The sequence below is a fragment of the Rhinatrema bivittatum genome, chromosome 2 (assembly GCF_901001135.1).
Source record: "Rhinatrema bivittatum chromosome 2, aRhiBiv1.1, whole genome shotgun sequence".
NCBI classification, from domain to species: domain Eukaryota; kingdom Metazoa; phylum Chordata; class Amphibia; order Gymnophiona; family Rhinatrematidae; genus Rhinatrema; species Rhinatrema bivittatum.
Genome location: NC_042616.1, coordinates 355,073,220 through 355,095,457, shown reverse-complemented (window position 1 = coordinate 355,095,457; position 22,238 = coordinate 355,073,220). Strand labels below are relative to the sequence as shown.

The 22,238-nt window shown below is 45.7% G+C and overlaps 1 protein-coding gene across 1 annotated transcript in view; it reads right to left on the bottom strand.

The window, feature by feature from the left end:
* ANKS6 (ankyrin repeat and sterile alpha motif domain containing 6) overlaps positions 1-10,908 on the bottom strand; it is a 705,076-nt gene extending 694,168 nt beyond the window's left edge. Inside the window, 1 exon segment of the mRNA XM_029589918.1 lies at positions 10,333-10,908. Coding sequence (XP_029445778.1) covers positions 10,333-10,718 — 386 coding nt within the window. The 5' untranslated portion in view covers positions 10,719-10,908.
* Between the last annotated feature and the right edge of the window lie 11,330 nt (positions 10,909-22,238).

The window sequence follows — 22,238 nt, the reverse complement described above, 5'->3', positions numbered from 1 at the left end:
ATGGTAAATGGAACCTTCTCTGAAGGGAGAGCGGTTTTAAGTGGTGTACCGCAAGGATCGGTGTTGGGACCGGTCCTGTTCAATATCTTTGTGAGCGACATTGCGGACGGGATAGAAGGTAAGGTTTGTCTTTTTGCGGATGACAGATCTGCAACAGAGTGGACACGCCGGAAGGAGTGGAGAGAATGAGACGAGATCTAAGGAAACTGAAAGAGTGGTCGAAGATATGGCAGCTGAGATTCAATGCCAAGAAGTGCAAAGTCATGCATATGGGGAGTGGAAATCCGAATGAACTGTATTCGATGGGGGGGAAAGGCTGATGTGCACGGAGCAGGAGAGGGACCTTGGGGTGATAGTGTCTAATGATATGAAGTCAGCGAAACAATGTGACAAGGCGATAGCTAAAGCCAGAAGAATGTTGGGCTGCATAGAGAGAGGAATATAGAGTAAGAAAAGGGAAGTGATTATTCCCTTGTACAGGTCCTTGGTGAGGCCTCACCTGGAGTACTGTGTTCAGTTCTGGAGACCGTATCTTCAAAAAGACAAAGACAAGATGGAGGCGGTACAGAGAAGGGCGACCAGGAAGGTGGAGGATCTTCATCGGATGACGTACGAGGAGAGATTGAAGAATCTAAATATGTACACCCTGGAGGAAAGGAGGAGCAGAGGTGATATGATACAGACTTTCAGATACTTGAAAGGTGTTAATGATCCAAAGACAACAACAAACCTTTTCCGTAGGAAAAAAATCAGCAGAACCAGGGGTCACGATTTGAAGCTCCAGGGAGGAAGATTCAGAACCAATGTCAGGAAGTATTTCTTCACGGAGAGGGTGGTGGATGCCTGGAATGCCCTTCCGGAGGATGTGGTGAAGACCAGAACTGTGAAGGACTTCAAAGGGGCGTGGGATAAACACTGTGGATCCATAAAGTTAAGAGGCCGCCAATGAAGAGTGGGTGACTCGCCAGAATGATGGCTACTGCCTGGAGACAATACCCTTATTAAATAAACATACACATGCTTACTGTGACTCCAACATCGCTCTAAGCTTCAACAGCAAGAGGAAATGTGGAAAAAAGGATTCGCACTCACAAAGAGGGGAGTAGCTGGCTTGTTACGGCGGTTACTACCCCAAATCAAATAAGCCTGATACTTCACTTTCAATGCATATCCAGCATGGCTCTCTGCTTCAACAGCATGGGAGAAGACTGATACTTCACGCATATCCAGCATAGCTCCCTGCTTCAACGGCAGGGGAGAAGAAAAACAACCAATAAGGGCTGTATAACATAGTCTGGGTGAAACAAATAAGCATGGGTGTAGCTTGCTTATTGCGGCGGCTACTACCCCTAACTAATCAAGCTAGATATTTCTCTTGGATGCAGCTCCATCACTGCTCTCTACATTAAAGGTGGGGGCGGAAGGGAAATAGAACCAAGAGCTAAGAGAAACATAAGTATGAAAGATAAAATGTGTGAAGCTTGCTGGGCAGACTGGATGGGCCATTTGGTCTTCTTCTGCCGTCATTTCTATGTTTCTATGATTGTTTGAGATATATTGGGCTTCAAAGGAGGCTACAAAGATGTTTGCTATGTCTGGGGCCATGGCCGCTCCCATTGCAGTCCCGCGTATTTGGAGAAAAAATTTTCCCTCAAATGTAAAATAATTTTTCGAAAGAGCCAATGAAAGTAATGAACTAATGAATTCTGTAGGGATGCGCTGTGGCATTGGACGTATATTCAATTTTTCAACTACTGCTTTCACTGCCAGGTCTTGTGGTATGACTGTATATAAAGACTCAATGTCTAAAGTAACTAGGAAACTGTGCTCCGGGATTTCAAGTATCTCCAAATACTGTAATATTTGTGAACTATCCTTGACATACGAGGGTGCTTCTGAAACAAATGGTTGAAGAATTTTATCAAGAAATATCGAAATGGGTTCCATGACCGAATCATTGGCAGACACTATTGGGCATCCTGGTGGTTGATCTAATGTTTTATGTATTTTCGGGACCATATACAGTACAGGAATGCAATGTTTCTGCAATGCTATGAGTTCCGCCCAGCTTGGTGCTAGGCTCGGTGGCTCCCCTTCTGAGTTGGTTGATATATATTATATATTGTTTCTCACAATGACACAACCACGTTGGGAAAAAGTCCTGCATTTCACTGATGACCAGCTAAATGTTGCGCTAAGAAGTCACTCTTTATTCTCAGAAGGAGAGCCAACGAGCCTAGCACCAAGCTGGGCGGAACTCATAGCATTGCAGAAACGTATGATCAGAACAGAATTACACAGCGCAACCCTCGTAGAATACCTTAAACATCAACGAATTCCCAAAGGCTTGCGCATGGTCAAAGAATCAAAATTATATACGGAATGTTCAGACTTCCTTGAAAAATGGTCGTTTATTCTTAATAAATGCTCCATGGACTTGATGTTATTAATCATTGAGCAAGCGCACAAAATTGGAGAAGAATTACAAATACAGATAAAATCAATGCTGGACACACTGAAAAGTGATGTGGCACTAGATGTCTTTGACACAAGTTTGCAGAATTTCAATAAGAGCATGGACAAATTTAAACAGGAATTGAAAACATACAAAATTAATAAGTTCCAAAGAGACGAAGAAGACTATAAAAAAGGTACAGTGTATGCATGGCTAAACACAGATCTCACTTACAAGAAACCAAAGAAGGTCACATTTTGCATCAGATGGGTCATCGGGTAGTGAGGAGGAATTAGGATCGGGGGACTACACAGGACCACGGACACAACGAGGACAAACCCGTGGAAGAAGATGTGGAGGTCGCAATTTCCCAAGCAACGATCGCAACAAACCGAGAACGAGATCCCAGTCCAATCAATATGCAACAAGTCAGCATCCATCATAGAGGATCGACAAACTTCAGTGGTCATCAACATTTCTGGGTGTCCACTATCACCTATAGAAGAAGACGTCCTGAATAAAGGATTGAATTTTGTTCCCACACAGTTCCATAACCCGTTTCAGTTCCAATGTGATTTTTTCAAATTTACAAGACAGTTGCAAAGAAAGATTTTATCATCTAAATGTCCACTGTTCCCACAAGATGACTCTTTGGTGCGTCTTAAATCCAATTGGAATCCCCCACCGCCAGGAGATCCAGCGATAAATACATTCCAGGAGCTGGTGATTCGTGAAGTCGAAAGACTTGAGAAAACAAAAAATCATATGTATTTCAATATGTCAACAACTGAAAAATTAGCATTATTTCAACTACAAAAACGAACGGACATAATTATAAAACCTACGGATAAAGGTGGTGCGACAGTAGTTTTGAGTAGTGAGGATTATAAACAGGAGGTACTGCGACAAGTATCAAACACCTCTTTTTATAAACCTTTAATCTCGGATCCAACTCCCCAAATAGAGGATGAAATCCAAGATCTTATAGAATCAGGTTATGACCAAGGGTTCTTAACTCGCACTGAGAAGGATTTTTTGATCAAAAAACACCCATGCATTCCTGTACTGTATATGGTCCCGAAAATACATAAAACATTAGATCAACCACCAGGATGCCCAATAGTGTCTGCCAATGATTCGGTCATGGAACCCATTTCGATATTTCTTGATAAAATTCTTCAACCATTTGTTTCAGAAGCACCCTCGTATGTCAAGGATAGTTCACAAATATTACAGTATTTGGAGATACTTGAAATCCCGGAGCACAGTTTCCTAGTTACTTTAGACATTGAGTCTTTATATACAGTCATACCGCAAGACCTGGCAGTGAAAGCAGTAGTTGAAAAATTGAATATACGTCCAATGCCACAGCGCATCCCTACAGAATTCATTAGTTCATTACTTTCATTGGCTCTTTCGAAAAATTATTTTACATTTGAGGGAAAATTTTTTCTCCAAATACGCGGGACTGCAATGGGAGCGGCCATGGCCCCAGACATAGCAAACATCTTTGTAGCCTCATTTGAAGCCCAATATATCTCAAACAATCCATGGGAAAAAGATATGATCTGCTGGAAGAAGGTATATAGATGATGTCCTAGTGATATGGCAGGGCACAGAATCGGCACTTTTAGAATTTTTTGAATGGCTAAATGCGTTGGATTCATGCCTAAAATTCACGATAAATTATCACCCACAACAGATAGCTTACCTGGACATTCTTATCATTAAACAAAACACCAGATTGAGTACCAGTATCTATCGTAAAGCAAATGAACGAAACAATCTTTTGAAATTTGATAGCTTTCATCCAACAGCACTGAAGAAGAACTTACCAGTGGGACAATTCATAAGACTACGCCGCTTATGTACTGACAGACAAGATTTCAAGATTCAAGCCCAGAGGATGGCAGACAGATTTTTACAAAGAGGGTATCCTGTCTCCGATGTTCGAGCATATAAACGTGCTCTCTATGCTAATAGTGATTATTTATTTCTCAAAAACACATTGACAAACACACCAGAACGCCAAACGATGGTACTGAGACATACAGTAAAATCAGTTGAAATCAGTCAAGCAATTCGTCAACATTGGAGAATTCTTCAACAAATACATCCAGAATTTTCAGCTCCTATTAGATTCGCATACAGTAGGGGTCCTAATGTAAAAAATCATATAGTTCGTGCTAGCATTTATCAGTCACCTACACCACTGAAATTTCCTGATTGTACGAGCTGCAATCTATGTGCTTTAAAATCTACAAAAACACTAATCCCTTTACAAGGTGAACGTCAAGTCACATTGAGGGAAGCTTCATGTCAAACTAGCTTTGTGGTTTACATAATATTCTGCCCCTGCGAGCTTAAGTACATAGGCATGACAAAGCGCCAATTAAGGACAAGATTAACTGAGCACAAGAGCTGCCTGAAAACAGAGAAAATGGAAGCGCCGCTGGTCTCTCATTTCGCGGAACATCAGCACAACTTTACTGATCTAAGATGGTCAGTACTTGAATATATACCTGCACATTGGCACGGAGGCAATCGTGTAAAACAACTGAGAATCCAGGAACAACGATGGATCTTCAAATTGAATACAGTTCACCCGCATGGTCTCAATCGCGAGATCGAATGGATGCAGTGCATATGATTCACGTGTGGCAATCATGATTATCTTGAGGCATACTCAAACGCCAAGTGAAATCAGAGTGAATTGAGTTGAAATCAGCTGATGAAGAATCAGCTGAATACAAACGAAGCGCATGCGTTTAAAAGCATCACTTCTAGAGCCGCCGCTTTACAGGAGAACTTTCTCCCGGACCGCGACGAAGTAATGCTCACGTTCGCGAGGCAGTAAGTGCGGATGGAAACTCAAGAAAGGAAAGTATATTCTCAACAGAAGGGTTGGTAACAAATGTTTATTCTTTCAGATATTGAAGTGTAACTGAAAGAAACTAGGCACACGCGAATACAGCCAGACAGGTTCCTGAAGCAGCACAGGACGCGAAACGTGCACGTCGAACTGTACTCTGGACTGCATTTAAAATAAGTGGAAGGGTATCACCCTCCATGGACATTGAGCTTCATAAGGGAAGTATATCTTTCATTTAAAAGATAAAAAAAGCAAAAAAAAGGGAAATATAAATCGAAAATATATGGGTAAAATAGTGACCAATGATTAGAGATGATCCCTAATGCGGCTTGAGAGCACACATGCCAAAAAGCTAGCGGGATGGTATGAGAGTCACTTACCCATAAATATATTTAAGAATCGGTACTATTCACATATATTGAAAAAATTTATAAATTGCTACCATGTAGGGTAAGTAACAAATATTTATGAATGAATTACATATCTTACTTTCAACAGTGTTCACAGTGACTGACAAATGACAGGATGTGCAAATGATCTTTGTAAGCTAAAAATCTTATGTGAAGATCCACAAAAAAGCACTTTATGGATCGGAGTGCATAATATCATTAATAAAAGAAAAGCATTTGAATGATTACTGCCGTGTACAGTGAGTGACAAGTATTTGTGAATGAGTAGCATGTCTTTTTAAGAACAGTATCTGCAGCGATTCATGAAAAACAAGATGTGCAAAAAGCCTTTTGAAGGAGAAATTCTTATTGTATGTAGATACACTAAAAAGCAATTAAATCTACTACTAAAATGCGGGAATATAAATTATGAGTGCAATGCCAAAATGTAACCAAAACTGAATGCAAAAACGGCAGTAAAAATAAAGTGCTGTGCCGGGAAGCTGAACAAACAATGTGAAGGAGATAACCAATGAATCAACAACATTGTAATAAAAAGCCTCCGGAAGAGCTAAACACAACCCTCTTGCAATTCTTACAATACATCTGAAGTCTACAGAAGATTAGCAAAGGAAACAGGTAGGTGAAATCAAGTTCCTTTTAAACCTATGTTTGGCGCCAAAAAGGGGATGTCAATCTGCATTTAGTGGGCGGAGCAAAAACCAACAAAACCAAGAAAACTTTAAAAATTTGTATATGGAAGTAGCTAAATGAATAAGTGAACTATAGCATTAATCAGAATAAATATGAGTGTAAAAATAAATGAATTTAAAAAAAATGTCATGGAGAAGATGTCAATCGGTGATGGGTGGAGTCTCACTATCTTACTTGTCAGTCTACCACTTGCACTTGTAACAATCTCCAACATGCATATTGTTCAGTTCTAAATAAATATGAATCTAAGATGCTTTGTTCTGATTGAAGCTTGAAAAATAATTTGAAAAATCAAAATATGTCACAAACTACTTAAAACAAATTATTTTAAGTGATAGCTGGAGGAATTTTAAGAGTAAAACTAAAGAGTTTTGCAAGGGGTATCACTCAATAGCTAGAGGACGGAGATACAATTGTATCAAGCCCATCTAACAACGTACTTACATTAGCACTTCATAGCAGCCCATAGTGACACATATTGATATATCCATAGGGGATAAAAATAAATGAAATTATGAGAAAATTCTAAAAAATTAAATTAATTAAAACCAACAACATTTGAAAAAAAGGAACCCATTGTTCTATGATGAACTCCTTGGTGGGAGCAACCTAAAAACACGGATTAAATAAATACTTAAGAACAAGATGTTATAAAAAAAACAGAAAAATCAATATCTAAATTAAGACCATGTGGTGACATGGTTTTAAAATCATAGATCAAGTTTTGTTCATGCTGTAATAATATTTTATCTAGATCTCCTCCTCTCCAATGCATTGATGGTTGTAACAGAACACAAAATTTATAGTCATTACATTTGTGGTTTACCTCCAAAGAATGATCAACTAAAGGTTTAGATACAATTTTCCTATTAATATTACTTTTGTGTTCCATAATCCTTTTCCTAAATTCCCTAATTGTCTTGCCGATGTACATCTTGTTGCAAGGACATATAGCTGCATAAATGACCCCTTTGCTCCTGCAATTTGTAAATTGTTTTAATAAAAATTTTTTACCAGTACCTGGGATATCTACATGGTTTGTCTTTATGTTAACATTGCATACTGAACATGCGTTGCATGGTCTATGCCCTGCAGGTCTGGTATCTATTGTCTGTTTCTGTGGTAGAGCCGAAGGAGAGACAATATTTAATATTTTTGGACCTTTTATTTGCTATTAACAATTCCTTATCTTTGAATCCATCTAAAAGTTGAATCATGGGCCAATGGCGTTTCAAAATTTTAATTATATTGTGTGACATGTGTATATGTCAGCGGAAACAATTTTTTCATTTTGTCTCCTAGTTTTTGGCTGAAGAAGATCAGATCTTTTTTGTTTAAATGCTCTGTTAAGACCACTTGTTACATATTTCTCTGGGTATTTCCTATCAAGAAATCTCTGCTTCATTTCCATGGCTCTGAATTTAAATGTTTCATCATCTGCACAAAGTCTTCTCAGTCGTAAGAATTGTGAATACGGTAGATTGTTCATTAGAGACCTATTATGACAATTGTCGAAGTGCAGAAGCTTGTTTGAGTCTGTGGGTTTTCTGTAGATATCCGTCTGAAATTTACCATCTTTTAGAGTAATTTGAATATCTAAAAAGGAGATGGAACTTTTGTGAAACTGCATTGTAAATTTGAGATTGAGGTCTAATGTGTTAAGCCAATTATAGAACTCTACCAATCTTTCTTGAGTACCATTCCATAACAAAAAAATGTCATCTATGTACCTTTTCCATATGGTTATATTTGCAGACCATCTATGCATTGACAGACATTTTTCTTCAAATTTGGCAACATATAAATTTGCTATGGAAGGGGCCATAGCAGACCCCATTGCTACACCTTTAATTTGGAGATAAAAATCTTTGTTGAATTGGAAGAAATTTATTTTGCAAAGCTATTTGCGCCAGTTCTATGATTAACTGATTCGGGATGCGTCTGTATTTATTATAAATCAAAAGTTGTTCGGTCACAATCTCTACAGCTGATGTTTGCGGGATATTTGTTTACAAAGATACAATATCCATGGTTACCATTAAAAAATCTCCTTTAACTTGTTGAAAATTTTCTAAAATTGTTATAAAATCTGACGAATCTCTGATGTACGATGGGATGGAAGGGACTTGTTTTTTGAGAAATGTATCTATAAAAGTGGACAACGGTTCAAGCAATGAGCCGATCACTGAGATAATTGGCCTACCTGGTGGTTCACTTAAAGATTTGTGGATTTTTGGTAAAAAGTATATTGTAGGAAGAACAGGATTATTCACAGTCAAAAATTCTAATCCCTTGTTTGTGATAAAATTCCCTTCTTTTGCTGTTGTAAGTAATGTATCTATCTGCTTTTTGATTTTCTGTGTAGGGTCACTAGGTAATTTACAATAAAAAGATTGATCAGATAATTGTCTTTTAATCTCTGCTATATATTTTGTATGGTCCATAATGACTATGGGCCATCCTTTGTCCGCCACTTTAATCACAATATTTGTGTCATTCCTTAAATCTGTGATAGCGTTCATTTCATTTTTTGTCAAATTATGATAATGATAGTTAGTATTTTTTTGTTCTTCCTCCAGTTCAAAACAAAAAATGGGAATCCCCTTTTTTTGTGATTAAGGTGTGAAGGACTGCAACCACTATCACAAGGAAGGTGAGCATGGGGACTTCTGTTTGGACATACAACAAGGATACTTTGCCTGGAGAACTGCCGGTGGGTGGCTGTATCTCTGGGGAAGTGTTGAGCTCCCAGAGGTACGGAGGGAGGCAGCAGTTAGGCCCAGTGGGGCCGGACTTTGAATTATGGACTTTGAGAAGGACTTCTTAAGCCAGTGGTTGGAACGTGAGTTGCTGGCTCAGTGGGGAAGGCATCTGCCTTCTATCCAGGTGGTGAGGGTTCAAATGCCACCTGGGGACTTGTAAGAAATACGGCTAAATTGCTATTTTAAGTTTCCAAGCGACCAGGGAAGCTCATGCAGGGATTGGATCCCGGGAACAGACGCAAGCGGCAGTATACAGACCAGTGAGAGCATCACAGCGGGGCTGCATGTCTTAGATGCACTATTATTACCCCTTATACTGTAAGGGGTAATAGCGCACAGAAAGGTGCTGCCAACCCTCCCTAAAGCTAATAGCGCTCATCACATGCAAATGCACGTTGATGTGCCTACTAGTTATTTCACCAGAATACTGAAAGTTAAATGTGCAGCCAAGCCACACATTTTACTCTCAGAAATTAACACCTGGCCAGACAGACGTTAACTTGAAAGCACCGGGGAAAGTGTACAGAAAAGCAGGAAAAACTGCTTTGCTGTACACCCTCAGTCTTACTATCATAGCAATATTAAGTTGGAGGCACTAAAAATACAAAAAAAAAAAAAAATGCCCTCCGGTAGATAGGTTCGAAAACGGACAGTCAAGTTTTGCCAGCATCGGTTTTCCGAACCTGTGGTTGTCAGCAGATTCGAAAACACACCAGTAAAATTAAGCATCGGTTGTCTCGTGCAGCCTAACTTAAATTCAAAATCAAGTGCCCAGGAGAGATGCCTGGGTGCGAATTGGGAGAGCGAATGCTCAACTCGGAGCGCAGGCTCTCCGGCACGTTTTATTGGATCGGCCAGAGTATAAAAGGTAGTAATAGCGTGTCTAAAATGCGCGGCCGAACGGGGTCTAAACGGTGTGCTCAGCGAAGAGCACAGTTCTCTGTTGGCCTGATAGTAAATAGTGTCCTGAAACCGTTTTGGATTAAACCAGTTTCTGCTTCAGCCATTTGCTGCCAGGTACTAAATTCGGATCAATGCCCAAAATAGATTAGGATCTTATTTATACAACATTCAGAATAACCAAAAGCACTAGCAGATCCCCGGCCTGGGACGCGACCCCCTCCACCCCGCCCTGGGTACCTGGCCGCCTGCATGAGCGGGGTCCAGCCGTAGTGGTTCCTGCAGTCCACCGCCGCCCCCTTGCGCAACAGCACTCGCACCAGGGGCTCATGCCCGCCGCCGGCCGCCAGCTGCAGTGGCGAGTTACCTTCCCCGTCCCTGCAGTCCACAGGCACGGTGCAAGCGGAGGAGGCCGCACCCAGAGAGAACAGCAGTTCTTCCTCAGTCTCCTCCCTCTTATTCCCCGGGCACCGCGCCCCGATCGTCGAACTGCTTTCTGCCGCAACCACAGCGTCCAAAGTCGCTACCAGAGGCCCGGGTTCCAGCAGCCACCGAGCGCCCTCGTAGTCACCGTCTTCACAAGCGCGTAACAACCTCAAGCAGCGCGCAGCCACTGATTCTTCCATCCCGTGTGCGAACGTGGGAGCACGACGCACCCCACCAGCGCCCGCGAGTTCGTACTACTCCAGCGCTGCGCCACCGGTGCGAGCAATCATAGCTGAACTAGACTACGCATGCGCCCTCTACCACCGCTTGCCTGACGGAGGTAGGAGGACGGGGATGGCTTCAGTTGCGCTGGCATTTGCGGTCCTGAACGAGGTCTAGGTTTCTAACCATCGAAAGGGGAGGAGCTGCTTGCGGCAGTCCCCGCCCCCTAACCGTTCAAATAGAGATAATTGGGGGATAGAGCAGGCAAGGGGCACCGTGCTGTGTATATAACGGGGCTTTAGAGCAGTATTGGATTTCAAACTTTCTGCTTGGGGCCTGGTGGAAGAAATTCTTTTGCTACCATGGTTGTTCGCTTCAGAAATGCCAATGTACAATTATTCATTCCCAGAACAATTCCATGCTTGATGTTAGAAACCAGATTAAGTGGTATAGGAGAAAATGACAAATATACAACAAGCCAAACTGCTGTAGATCCCTACAAGGAAACTACAACCTAATCCTCTTTCCTTTTGGGACCTGGGCTGATGCTGCTCCAGCATCATGGGCCGACGCTGCTCCTGCTCTTTCCCTATTACCCAACCCCCTTTCCTTTCCCTTCTTCTTTCTCATTCACTACATCCCCCTTTCCTGCCCTCTCATCCCATTTCCTTTCCTACCCTCCCCATTTGCCCTTTTACCTCTCACTCTCTACTCTTCCCTTTCCTCATCCCCTCCTCTCTCACCCATACCACCTCCCTTTCTTTCCCTCCCACCCTTTCTCACTCCCCCAATCCTTTCCTTCATGCTCAATGCTCCTCATTTCCCTTCCCTCTCACTCCCCCTTCCTTCTCCTCTCAATTATCCTCCTTTCATTTGCATTTCCTGCCTTCCCTCCCTTCTCACTCAGCCCCCTCCATTCCCTTTCACTTGCTCAGCTCCCCTTACTTTCCCTTCCTTCTCAGTAAGAAGGAAGGGGAGCTGAATGAGTTGCTAGCACTGCTTTAGCATCACCACACTTTACCCAGACAGAGGCACTCTTTCACACACGACACTCTCTCACACACAGGTACCCTTTCACACACACACACACAGGCAGTCTCTCATACACATTGGATCTCCCTTTCTTTTTTTTGGCCACCAGCTGCAGGAGAACTGCTGGCAGCATGGCAAGATCTCATTTTGATCCGCCAGTTTCAGGGTCCTCCTCTTCTGCTGGTATTACAGTGGGACCTTCCTGTTGCTGGTGGGGAGTGGAAACCCAACCAGCTGTTATGAGCGCGTTTGACAAAAGTTCCTCATGAGAGGCTTCTAGGAAAAGTAAAAAGTCATGGGATAGGTGGCGATGTCCTTTCGTGGATTGCAAACTGGCTAAAAGACAGGAAACAGAGAGTAGGATTAAATGGACAATTTTCTCAGTGGAAGGGAGTGGACAGTGGAGTGCCTCAGGGATCTGTACGGGGACCCTTACTTTTCAATATATATATAAATGATCTGGAAAGAAATACGACGAGTGAGGTAATCAAATTTGCAGATGACACAAAATTGTTCAGAGTAGTTAAATCACAAGCAGATTGTGATGAATTGCAGGAAGACCTTGTGAGACTGGAAAATTGGGCATCCAAATGGCAGATGAAATTTAATGTGGATAAGTGCAAGGTGATGCATATAGGGAAAAATAACCCATGCTATAATTACACAATGTTGGGTTCCATATTAGGTGCTACAACCCAAGAAAGAGATCTAGGCGTCATAGTGGATAACATATTGAAATCGTCAGTTCAGTGTGCTGCGGCAGTCAAAAAAGCAAACAGAATGTTGGGAATTATTAGAAAGGGAATGGTGAATAAAACGGAAAATGTCATAATGCCTCTGTATCGCTCCATGGTGAGACCGCACCTTGAATACTGTGTACAATTCTGGTCGCCGCATCTCAAAAAAGATATAATTGCGATGATAAGGGGAATGGAACAGCTCCCCTATGAGGAAAGACTAAAGAGGTTAGGACTTTTCAGCTTGGAGAAGAGACGGCTGAGGGGGGATATGATAGAGATGTTTAAAATTATGAGAGGTCTAGAACGGGTAGATGTGAATCGGTTATTTACTCTTTCGGATAGTAGAAAGACTAGGGCGCACTCCATGAAGTTAGCATGGGGCACATTTAAAACTGATCGGAGAAAGTTCTTTTTTATTCAACGCACAATTAAACTCAGGAATTTGTTGCCAGAGGATGTGGTTAGTGCAGTTAGTATAGCTGTGTTTAAAAGAAGGATTGGCTAAGTTCTTGGAGGAGAAGTTCATTACCTGCTATTAAGTTCAATTGGAGAATAGCCACTGCCATTAGCAATGGTAACATGGAATAGACTTAGTTTTTGGGTACTTGCCAGGTTCTTATGGCCTGGATTGGCCACTGTTGGAACAGGATGCTGGGCTTGATGAACCCTTGGTCTGAACCAGTATGGCATTTTCTTATGTTCTTATGTTTCTCAAGGGAGATTGTGAGCCCTTGGATCACGGCGCAGCTCAGAGAGGCACCCCAAGACACACCGTGAGAGGTGAGTGAGTACAAGCACGGGCGCAGCAGGAACAAGGCTGGAATGAAGACAGGGCAAGGAACATCTGGAACTGGAATGAGGCAGGCTCAGCCCTCCATGGGACCTACACGCACCAATGAGACCCAGCAACGTAATGCTGGTCTCAGAAGTAGCCCTCCGGCCACTCAATAGCCCTTCCGGACCTGATGCTTGGGAACAATGAGTGCGTGTGGCCAGACGGAGGCTGAGGGCAGGAACTAGAAGACTCAGACGTAGACTCAGGATATTCAGAGAGATGGACAAGGTTTCAGGTTACTTGGAGGAATCAGGCAAGGAATCAGGCAAGGATTCAGGATACAAGGAGGTCTCAGGCAAGGATTCAGGAGAAAGTACTGGGTGAGTGCTGCAATGTAGCGCTCCCTACACAACCGCCCATGGCTGGTCGTGGACCACGCTGAAGGTGAAGAAGACTCCAGACAAAGCAGTGAAACCTGAAGCCAGGATATGACTAAGATTCAAGAGAGGTCTGCGCCAGGGCGCGACCTACACAGCCGCTGGTGGTTGGTCACGGACCACACTGAAGGCGGAGCAGGTTCTGGCAGAGTTTTGGGGTTTTCCGCCGCTGGCCCTTTAAATCTGTGGAAGAGGCGTGCACCCGCGCCTAGAGAAGGTCCAGGGAAGAAGGAAGTCGACAGCTACAACTGGGCTGCAGGGAGGATGACGATGTCACATGGGGCTGTGACATCGTCATCCTCCCTGCAAAGGAGCAAGGCCATAGGCAGCTTATTGCCGCAAAGGCAGGAAGCGGCAGCGGCATGCTGCCGCAGGATGAAAGGATCCGGTGGTGTCTTCCTGCCGCAAAAGAGCAGGAGTGGCAGCAGTCTGGGCGGCCTAGGCCACGGAAGGTGAGGGACTGCTTGCAGCTAAGCCCGCAGGCAGGATCCTAACAGTACCCACTCCTCAAAGACCCCCCTCCTCAAGCCTCCTATCAACTGCTTGGAAGGGTGGAGGACTCACTCCATACCGTCAGGAGGAGATCAATGGTTCAAGAACAGAAGCTGGAATTTCATGCCGAGGGACTGAAGCAATGAAGATACTTGAAACTGAAGACATGAAACGAAGAAGGTTGAAGATTCAGACAAGACGCAGACAAACAATGAAGGCACAGACCAGGCAAGATACGGATTTGCAGGACAGCAAGGCTGCATCTCAGGTTCATGTAATCAAGGTGGAAGAAATTGAAGACAAGGAGTCCAGGTAGCGAGGCAAGACGCAACAAGGAGTATAGTCCGGTTCTTGGTTCTTAATTAGTCAAAACGGAAGTGGGAAGCACAGGCAGCATCTTCTTGCTATAGATAATGATGAAGATCAAGATTAGGCATCAAGCTGGATTCTTTAAATGTGAGGGTGGTACACAGGAGAGTGAGTAGGAAAACTTGCAGGTTACCACATGCTCTTGGGTAGGCATTGGTACAAGGAGGACCCGGTGGGACAAGGAAATCCAATGAATATTGCACAGAAGTTGGAAAGCTGATCGTGGAGGCATGTTTACACCTTTCAAAGATGGCTGGTACATGACTGAGGTAGGCAAATGAAAGGAAGCTCAGGCTTACTGCTTCCAGGCTTTTGCAAAACCAGATGGTAAGAGAAGTCCCTTTAACTCGGTCAAGGAGAAAATCGTATCTCAGGAAAATACATATGTTAATACAGGCTCCCAAATGGTGGTGAAGCTGTTCCCAAGTGTTTTGGCTCCAACCCACGGCCGGCCGTGGCTAGCCCCTCCTAACTCTCCTGCCTGCTCTTGGGCTGCCATCGGCGACAGCGCGCGGGTACAGGTGTTCCCCGGCGCAGGCCTCTGGCCTCTTCTGCGGCACCAGCCGCCGGTCTTGGGCTGCACCCTGGCAGTGTCTCCAGCGGTGGGGGCCGCACTGCTGTGCTTCCGGGCACATTCTCAGGCCTTGCAGGCACCTCCTAGTAGCAGCCAAGCTGCCCGGCTCTTAGGCGCGAGGCCGCGCCCCCTCACAGGAATTAAAGGGGCCTCGTCCTCCAAATTAGCTGCAGCTGTTCCACAGGGGCCGGACGTAGGGAAGTATTTAAGGAGACTTCCCTCAGTCACTTCCTGACTTGGCAACAAGTCTGCTCACTTTGGTGAGTCTCCTGGTGCCTTGGGTTCCTGCTTCCTGCTTCTTCTTGAACATTTCTTCGGTGTATGACTGCGGACTGGCAAGCGGTGATTCTTCGGTGTATGACTTTGGACTGGCAAGCGGTGATTCTTGGTGTGTGACTTCGGACCAGCAAGCGGCGACCCTCTGGTACTCGACCTCGGACTCCTTCGACGGACCGTGCATCTTCAAGGGCCCACCTAAGTCCCAGCGGCCCGGGCTCCTCCCGGGGGGGGGGGGCGGGGGGGGCCGCGGGCTTCCAGTGGTGAAGATCCAACTGGCCCTTGCACCGACTTCACGCCTCTTCAACCTCTCAAAGATCCACCTAAGTCCCAGCGGCCCGGGTCCCTACGGGCTCCTCCCGGGGGGACCGCGGGCTTCTAGCGGCAAAGATCCGGCCAGCTCCTATTTCGACTCCACCTTGCCACCCGACGGGGGAACCCGAGGAGCCATCTCCTCAGGTCGTACCAACTCCCCATCGGTCCAGGGGTTCACATCTCACCTGGTCATAACAGATTGCCGAGTCCATGAACCCGGCAGAGGGATCCGCCCACCAGGCCATCCCCGGAATGGCCCAACATATGATGGACCAGCAAAAAACCCCAGATGCTCTTGTCTCCGCAGTGGAGAACCTGAACCAATGCTTCGAGGCGTTAGGGCCCATGAACCCTACCTTGCCATCTCCGTCTATGGCTCCCCGGGCCCACTCGGTGATTCGCCTGCCTACACCACCACGCTTTTCTGGAGAACCCCGGTCTTGTAGGGGTTTCATTAACCAGTGCAATATGCACTTTCGCCTGCAGCCGACCCTCTTTCCCGACTTCATTTCTCTCTCATCGAAGGGAAGGCCCTAGAATGGGCTTCCCCCTGTGGGAATGGGATGACCCCATACTGTGTAATTTGAGAGAGTTCTGGGAGCTTTTCCGAATGAGTTTCGGTGATCCCACTCAGGAGGTATCTACCGGGCCCAAACTCGTCCAACTGCGCCAGGGTTCGAGGACGCTTGCTGAGTATGCCATTGAGTTCCGGACCCTATCTTCAGAGCTCGGTTGGGGCCCGGGCTGCTTATGAACCATCTTCCTACAGGGACTCAGTCCAAGGATCAAAGACGAACTCGCGGGTCGAGAGCTATCTAGGTCCTTGAACTCCCTCATCGACCTGGCGGGGCGTATTGATAGACGCCATCAAGAACGCTCCCAAGAGATAGATGGCAAGAAAACCTCGACCTCCTCTAGATGCCCTCGACGCTCACCTTCCTCCAAAGGTGAACCAGGAGCCTCCCGAGCACCGGCCGAAGAACCCATGCAGCTGAGCCGAGGGAAGCTCTCCACTCAGGAGCATCAAAGATGAATAAGAGATGGACACTGCCTCTACTGCGGCACTGCGGGTCACCGATTAGCCGCATGCCCGGTGCGGCCGGAAAACTCCCGGGCCTAGGACCTGAAGGAGGACTCTTCCTGGGCCTAACATCACCCTGCACCTCCACTAAATCTACCAGTTGTACTGTCATCTGGGGACCACTAATTCCATACTTTAGCCCTGGTGGACTCGGCAGCCGGGAGAAACTTTATTATGAGGAGCTTAGTGGACCATTTAAAAATTCCACACTTTCGCGCCCAGGCTCCATTGGTCCTTTCATTCATCCAGGGCGAGCCCCTCCCGGGACAGGTGATACACCTCACGGAAGCCGTCCAAGTTCATACTGGACTTCTTCACATCGAACGGATTTCATTCCACATTCTGAAACGTTCTATACACCCCATCGTTCTGGGGCTCCCCTGGCTTCAAAAACATTGTCCCCAATTCGACTGGAAAACCTTTCAACTAGCCCAATGGGGCCCGACATGTCAAGACACTTGTCTCCAATCGGTAGTTCCCATGCAATGCTCGACCGCCTTCGCGAGCCTCCAGGGCCTGCACTGATGGCAGAGACGCTCCCGCCTCATCGACCTTTTGACTGTGCCATTAAACTTCTTCCCGGCGCAGAACCCCCTTGGGACGCACCTATGCCCTTTCGCCCTCGGAGACTCAAGCCATGTCTCGCTACATTGAGGAAAATCTGGATAGGAGATTCATCCACAAATCAACATCCCCAGCAGGGGATGGTTTCTTCTTCGTAGCGAAGAAGGACGGAACACTCCATCCTTTCATCAACTCCCAGGGCCTGAATGCCATAACTGTTAAGGACCGGTATCCACTGCTCCTAATCTCCGAGCTTTTTGATCGCCTTCAAGGCGCTAAAATCTTTAACAAACTAGACCTCTGGGGAGCCTAAAACCTGATCCGTATTAAGGAGGGGGACGAATGGAAAATGGCCTTCAATACCAGAGACGGCCACTACGAGTACCTAGTGATGCCTTTTGGGCTCTGCAACGCACCAGCAGTGTTCCAAAATACCATGAATGAAATCTTCCAAGACTTGCTATACCGCTGTGTGGTCATGTACCTCAGCGACATCTTAATATTCTCCAAATCCCTCGCTGCTCACCGCCAACACGTCACCCAGGTACTACAACGATTAAGAGAAAACCAACTCTACGCCAAGCTCGAGAAATGCCTCTTCGAGTTTCTGGGGGTTCTGCATGGACCCCCAGAAACTAAAGGCTATTCGAGAATGGCCCCAACCCTCTGCCTTGAAACCGCTTCAGCAATTTTTGGGTTTCGCTAATTACTACTGTTCATTCATCACCAACTATGCTTCTATTGTCGCACACCTCACAGCCTTAACCCGGAAAGGCGCTGACTCCAAGCACTGGCCCCCCGGAGCTGTAGCCGCCTTCATCCGACTTAAAGAGGCGTTCCTCCGCCAGCCATGTCTTCATCATCCAGACCTGCAACGTCCATTTATTATTGAGGTGGATGCATCCTCCGAAGGCGTAGGAGCCGTTCTTAGTCAGAACTCAGCCCACCACATGTTACACCCTTGCTCCTTCCTCTCTTGCCAATTCTCCCCAACAGAACGAAACTACGCCATTGGCGATAAGGAGCTGCTGGCCATCAAAATGGCCTTTGAAGAATGGCGCCCTTGGTTATAGGGAGCCCAACATCAGATCTCGGTCTATACAGACCATAAAAATCTAGAATACCTGCATCGGGCACAATGTCTCAACCCCCGCCAGGCTCGATGGGCACTATTCTTTACTAGATTCAATTTTGTCCTGCATTATCGACCGGCTATCAAGAATCTAAAGGCCGACGCGCTGTCTCGAGTCTTCGAGACCACGGATACTCCTGACTCCTCCCAATTCATCATCGAGCCATCGCGAGTCCTGCTGTCCGCTACCACGACCATTCCTCCCGGAAAGACCTTTGTGCCATCGCATCTGAGGAAACAGGTTCTGGCGTGGGCCCATGACTCCCGCTGTTCAGGTCATCCAGGACACCATCGGACCTTGCATGCCCTTCGCTGATACTATTGGTGGCCCAAGGTCAATAGAGACATTCGATCTTATGTGGAATCCTGTCACCTGTGCGCCCGTCACAAGAGAGCCCCAGGATCGTCTCCGGGCTTACTCCAGCCCCTGCTGGTGCCTACCGAACCCTGGACTCATATCTCGACGGATTTCATGGTCGACCTACCCTCATCCGGTGGCAACACCGTCATCTGGGTAGTCGTCAACCGATTCAACAAAATGGCACACTTCGTACCACTCCCAGGGTTGCCTTCCGCACCCCAGCTAGCCCAGTTATTTGTGCAGCATATTTTCAAACTTCATGGTCTACCCAAAAGCATCCTCTCAAGACAGAGGACCCCAATTTACTGCAAGGTTCTGGAAGGCACTCTGCCAGAAATTCGATGTCCCCTTGGATTATACATCTGCATACCACCCACAAACCAATGGTCTGGTGAAGAGAACAAATCAAACGATCAAGCAGTTCCTTCGCATCTATGTTAATAATAAACAAGACAACTGGGCAAACCTGCTCCCGTGGGCCAAGTTCGCCCTCAATTCGCATCCTTCCACGGACACCAGTTCATCTCCATTCCAGTTGGTCTATGGGAAGCAACCTCATCCGCCACTGCCTGTTCCCATTACCATGACGTCTCCAGTGGCCCAACTCTCCGCGGATGAATTACATCGGCTCTGGATCTCCACCCGGCACACCCTACTCAAAGCCAATCAGATGGTGAAGAAATACTCTAATCGCCGAAGAAGAACTTGCCCCCCCTCTGCGACCCGGTCAGAAGCTATGGCTAAGCACACAATTCATCCGGCTAAAATTACCTTCGGCACAACTAGCCCCTCAGTTCATTGGGCCATTTCCCATCCTCCGTCAGATTGGTGCAGTGTCCTATCAGCTTCAACTACCACTGTCACTCAAAATCCATAACAATTTCCATGCCTCTCTTTTGAAGCCCTTGGTGCTGTCCTGGCCTTCTAGCACACCTCCAGCACCCCAACCCATCGCTTCTGAAGATGACACCACCTACCAGGTCCGAGAGGTGCTGGACGTTCGGAAACATAGGACGAGATGGGAATATTTACTAGCCTGGGAGGGGTTCGGCCCCGAAGAAAATACATGGCAACCTCTAGCCAACATCCTAGATCGGAACCTTCTTGCTCAGTTCCACACTGACCATCTGTCCAAACCTCGACTCCCCCCCCCCCCCCGAGAGGCGCCCTAAAGGGGGGGGTAATGTTATGGCTCCTACCCGCGGTCGGCCACGGCTAGCTCCTCCTACCTCTCCTGCCTGCTCCCGGGCTGCCGTCAGCATGGGCGCACGGGTGCAGGGGGTTCCCCAGCACAGGCCTCCTCTGCGGCACCGGCCGCCGGTCTTGGGCCACGCCCCGGCGGTGTCTCCAGCGGGGGGGGGGGCGCCCCCGGTCTCCTCTTCGCGGCATGGGCCGAGCTGCTGTGCTTCCGGGCACATCCTCAGGCCTTGCAGGCACCTCCTAGTAGCAGCCAAGCTGCCCGGCTCTTAGGCGAAAGGCCGCGCCCCCTCACAGGATTTAAAGGGGCCTCGTCCTCCAAATTAGCTGCAGCTGTTCCACAGGGGCCGGAAGTAGGGAAATATTTAAGGAGACTTCCCTCACTCACTCACTGACTTGGCAATGAGTCTGCTCGTTTCGGTGAGTCTCCTGGTGCCTTGGGTTCCTGGTTCCTGCTTTTTCTTGAACGTTTCTTCTGTGAATTTCTTCGGACTGGCAAGCAGTGATTCTTTGGTGTGTGACTTCGAACCGGCAAGCGGCGACCCTCTGGTACTCAACCTCAGACTCCTTCAACGGACCGTCCTTCTTCAAGGGCCCACCTAAGTCCCAGCGGCCCGGGTCCCTATGGGCTCCTCCCTGGGGGCCACGGGCTTCCAGTGGCGAAGATCCAATTGGCCCTTGCATCGACTTCACGCCTCTTTGACCTCTCAAAGGTCCACCTAAGTCCCAGCGGCCCGGATCCCTACGGACTCCTCCCAGGGGGACCGCGGGCTTCCAGCAGCGAAGATCCAGCCAGCTCTATTTTGACTCTGCCTCGCCACCCGACAGGGGAACCCGAGGAGCCATCTCCTCAGGTCGTACTGTAAAGAATTTTGAATGGAAGTATTTAGGCTTCTACCATTAGCAGAATTTAAAACCAGGGAATCCTGCTTAGATAAAAACCCCCATCTCCATTCTTTTCTATACCCTTTCTGCCTAGAGACAAAAAGTTTATGTTCAGGAGTATGTGTTCATATCTACCACAGAAATTTATTCACCAATTATTCATACAACACAACATGCAAAATAAACCAGTCAGTTTGTAATAAAATATTTTCTTTATTTCAGATAAAGAAAGGTATGAATAAAAATCTTTAAATGACTAAAACACTTTTATGTTCAAATCTTAACTTTACCAGAGTATATCCTACAATCAATGTAATAGCCATTAATAAAGTAATTGAAATTATTAAAATCAGATAAATGTCAATCAATGTCATCTTTTGCTTAATTAATCAATGCATTTCTAATACATCTGCCAATCTAGAAACAATAGCAATTTAAAGGTTCTCATACTTGAATAAATGATTATATATTTACCAAATATCTGAAGCACCCGCTCTGTGTCTCTCTAATCACGTGCAAAGAAAATCAAAGTAGCACTCCTTTCTCCTTCTGACTACTTCAAGTTTTATACCCTTAAAACTCGTTGATTTCTTTGATCCAGGGTAACTGTTTCTTTTTTATCAATACATCTATTTTTTTAGCCTTTGAAGAACTTAATTTCTAAAAACCTTGACTGAGGTTCAATTAATATTTCCATATCACAATATTAAAAATTAGGAGTTATTCTTACCCTGTTTAAAGCTTTGCCCATATTCGATCTTTAATTTGTTGCCAAACTAACAATCTTTTAGTCTTTTTTTAGCTTTCTTTGTAGTTCTGAGTGAAAATCTTTTTCACTCCCTTCTATCCCAGGATTTACGCCTGAGTGACCATATGTTTTAGGATGCCCAAGGTCATAAGATGCAGACTGCTTTCTTACTTAGAGATAAGCAAGAAGTCGAAAACACGTTTCTCAAGGTCTGTAAGGGGGGTAGAAAAGAGGGGGCTGTTTGCTGCAGTTTTTTTCAGCACAGACCTTGACTAAAGTCATGGCTTTTAAAAGTAAAGGCTTATGGGTATTAATGCTAACATGTCTCTTTATGGCTAATTGATTACTGACTTCACTAAATATAAGTAATTATCAATAAAGCACAAAATATTAAAATATTTTCTGACAGTACCAACTCCCCATCGGTGCAAGGGTTTACATCTCACCTGGTCATAAAACCAAGAGAAGTTTGGTAGTCCATAGACGTCACTGCGATCCTTTCTGCAGGGTACCAATTCAT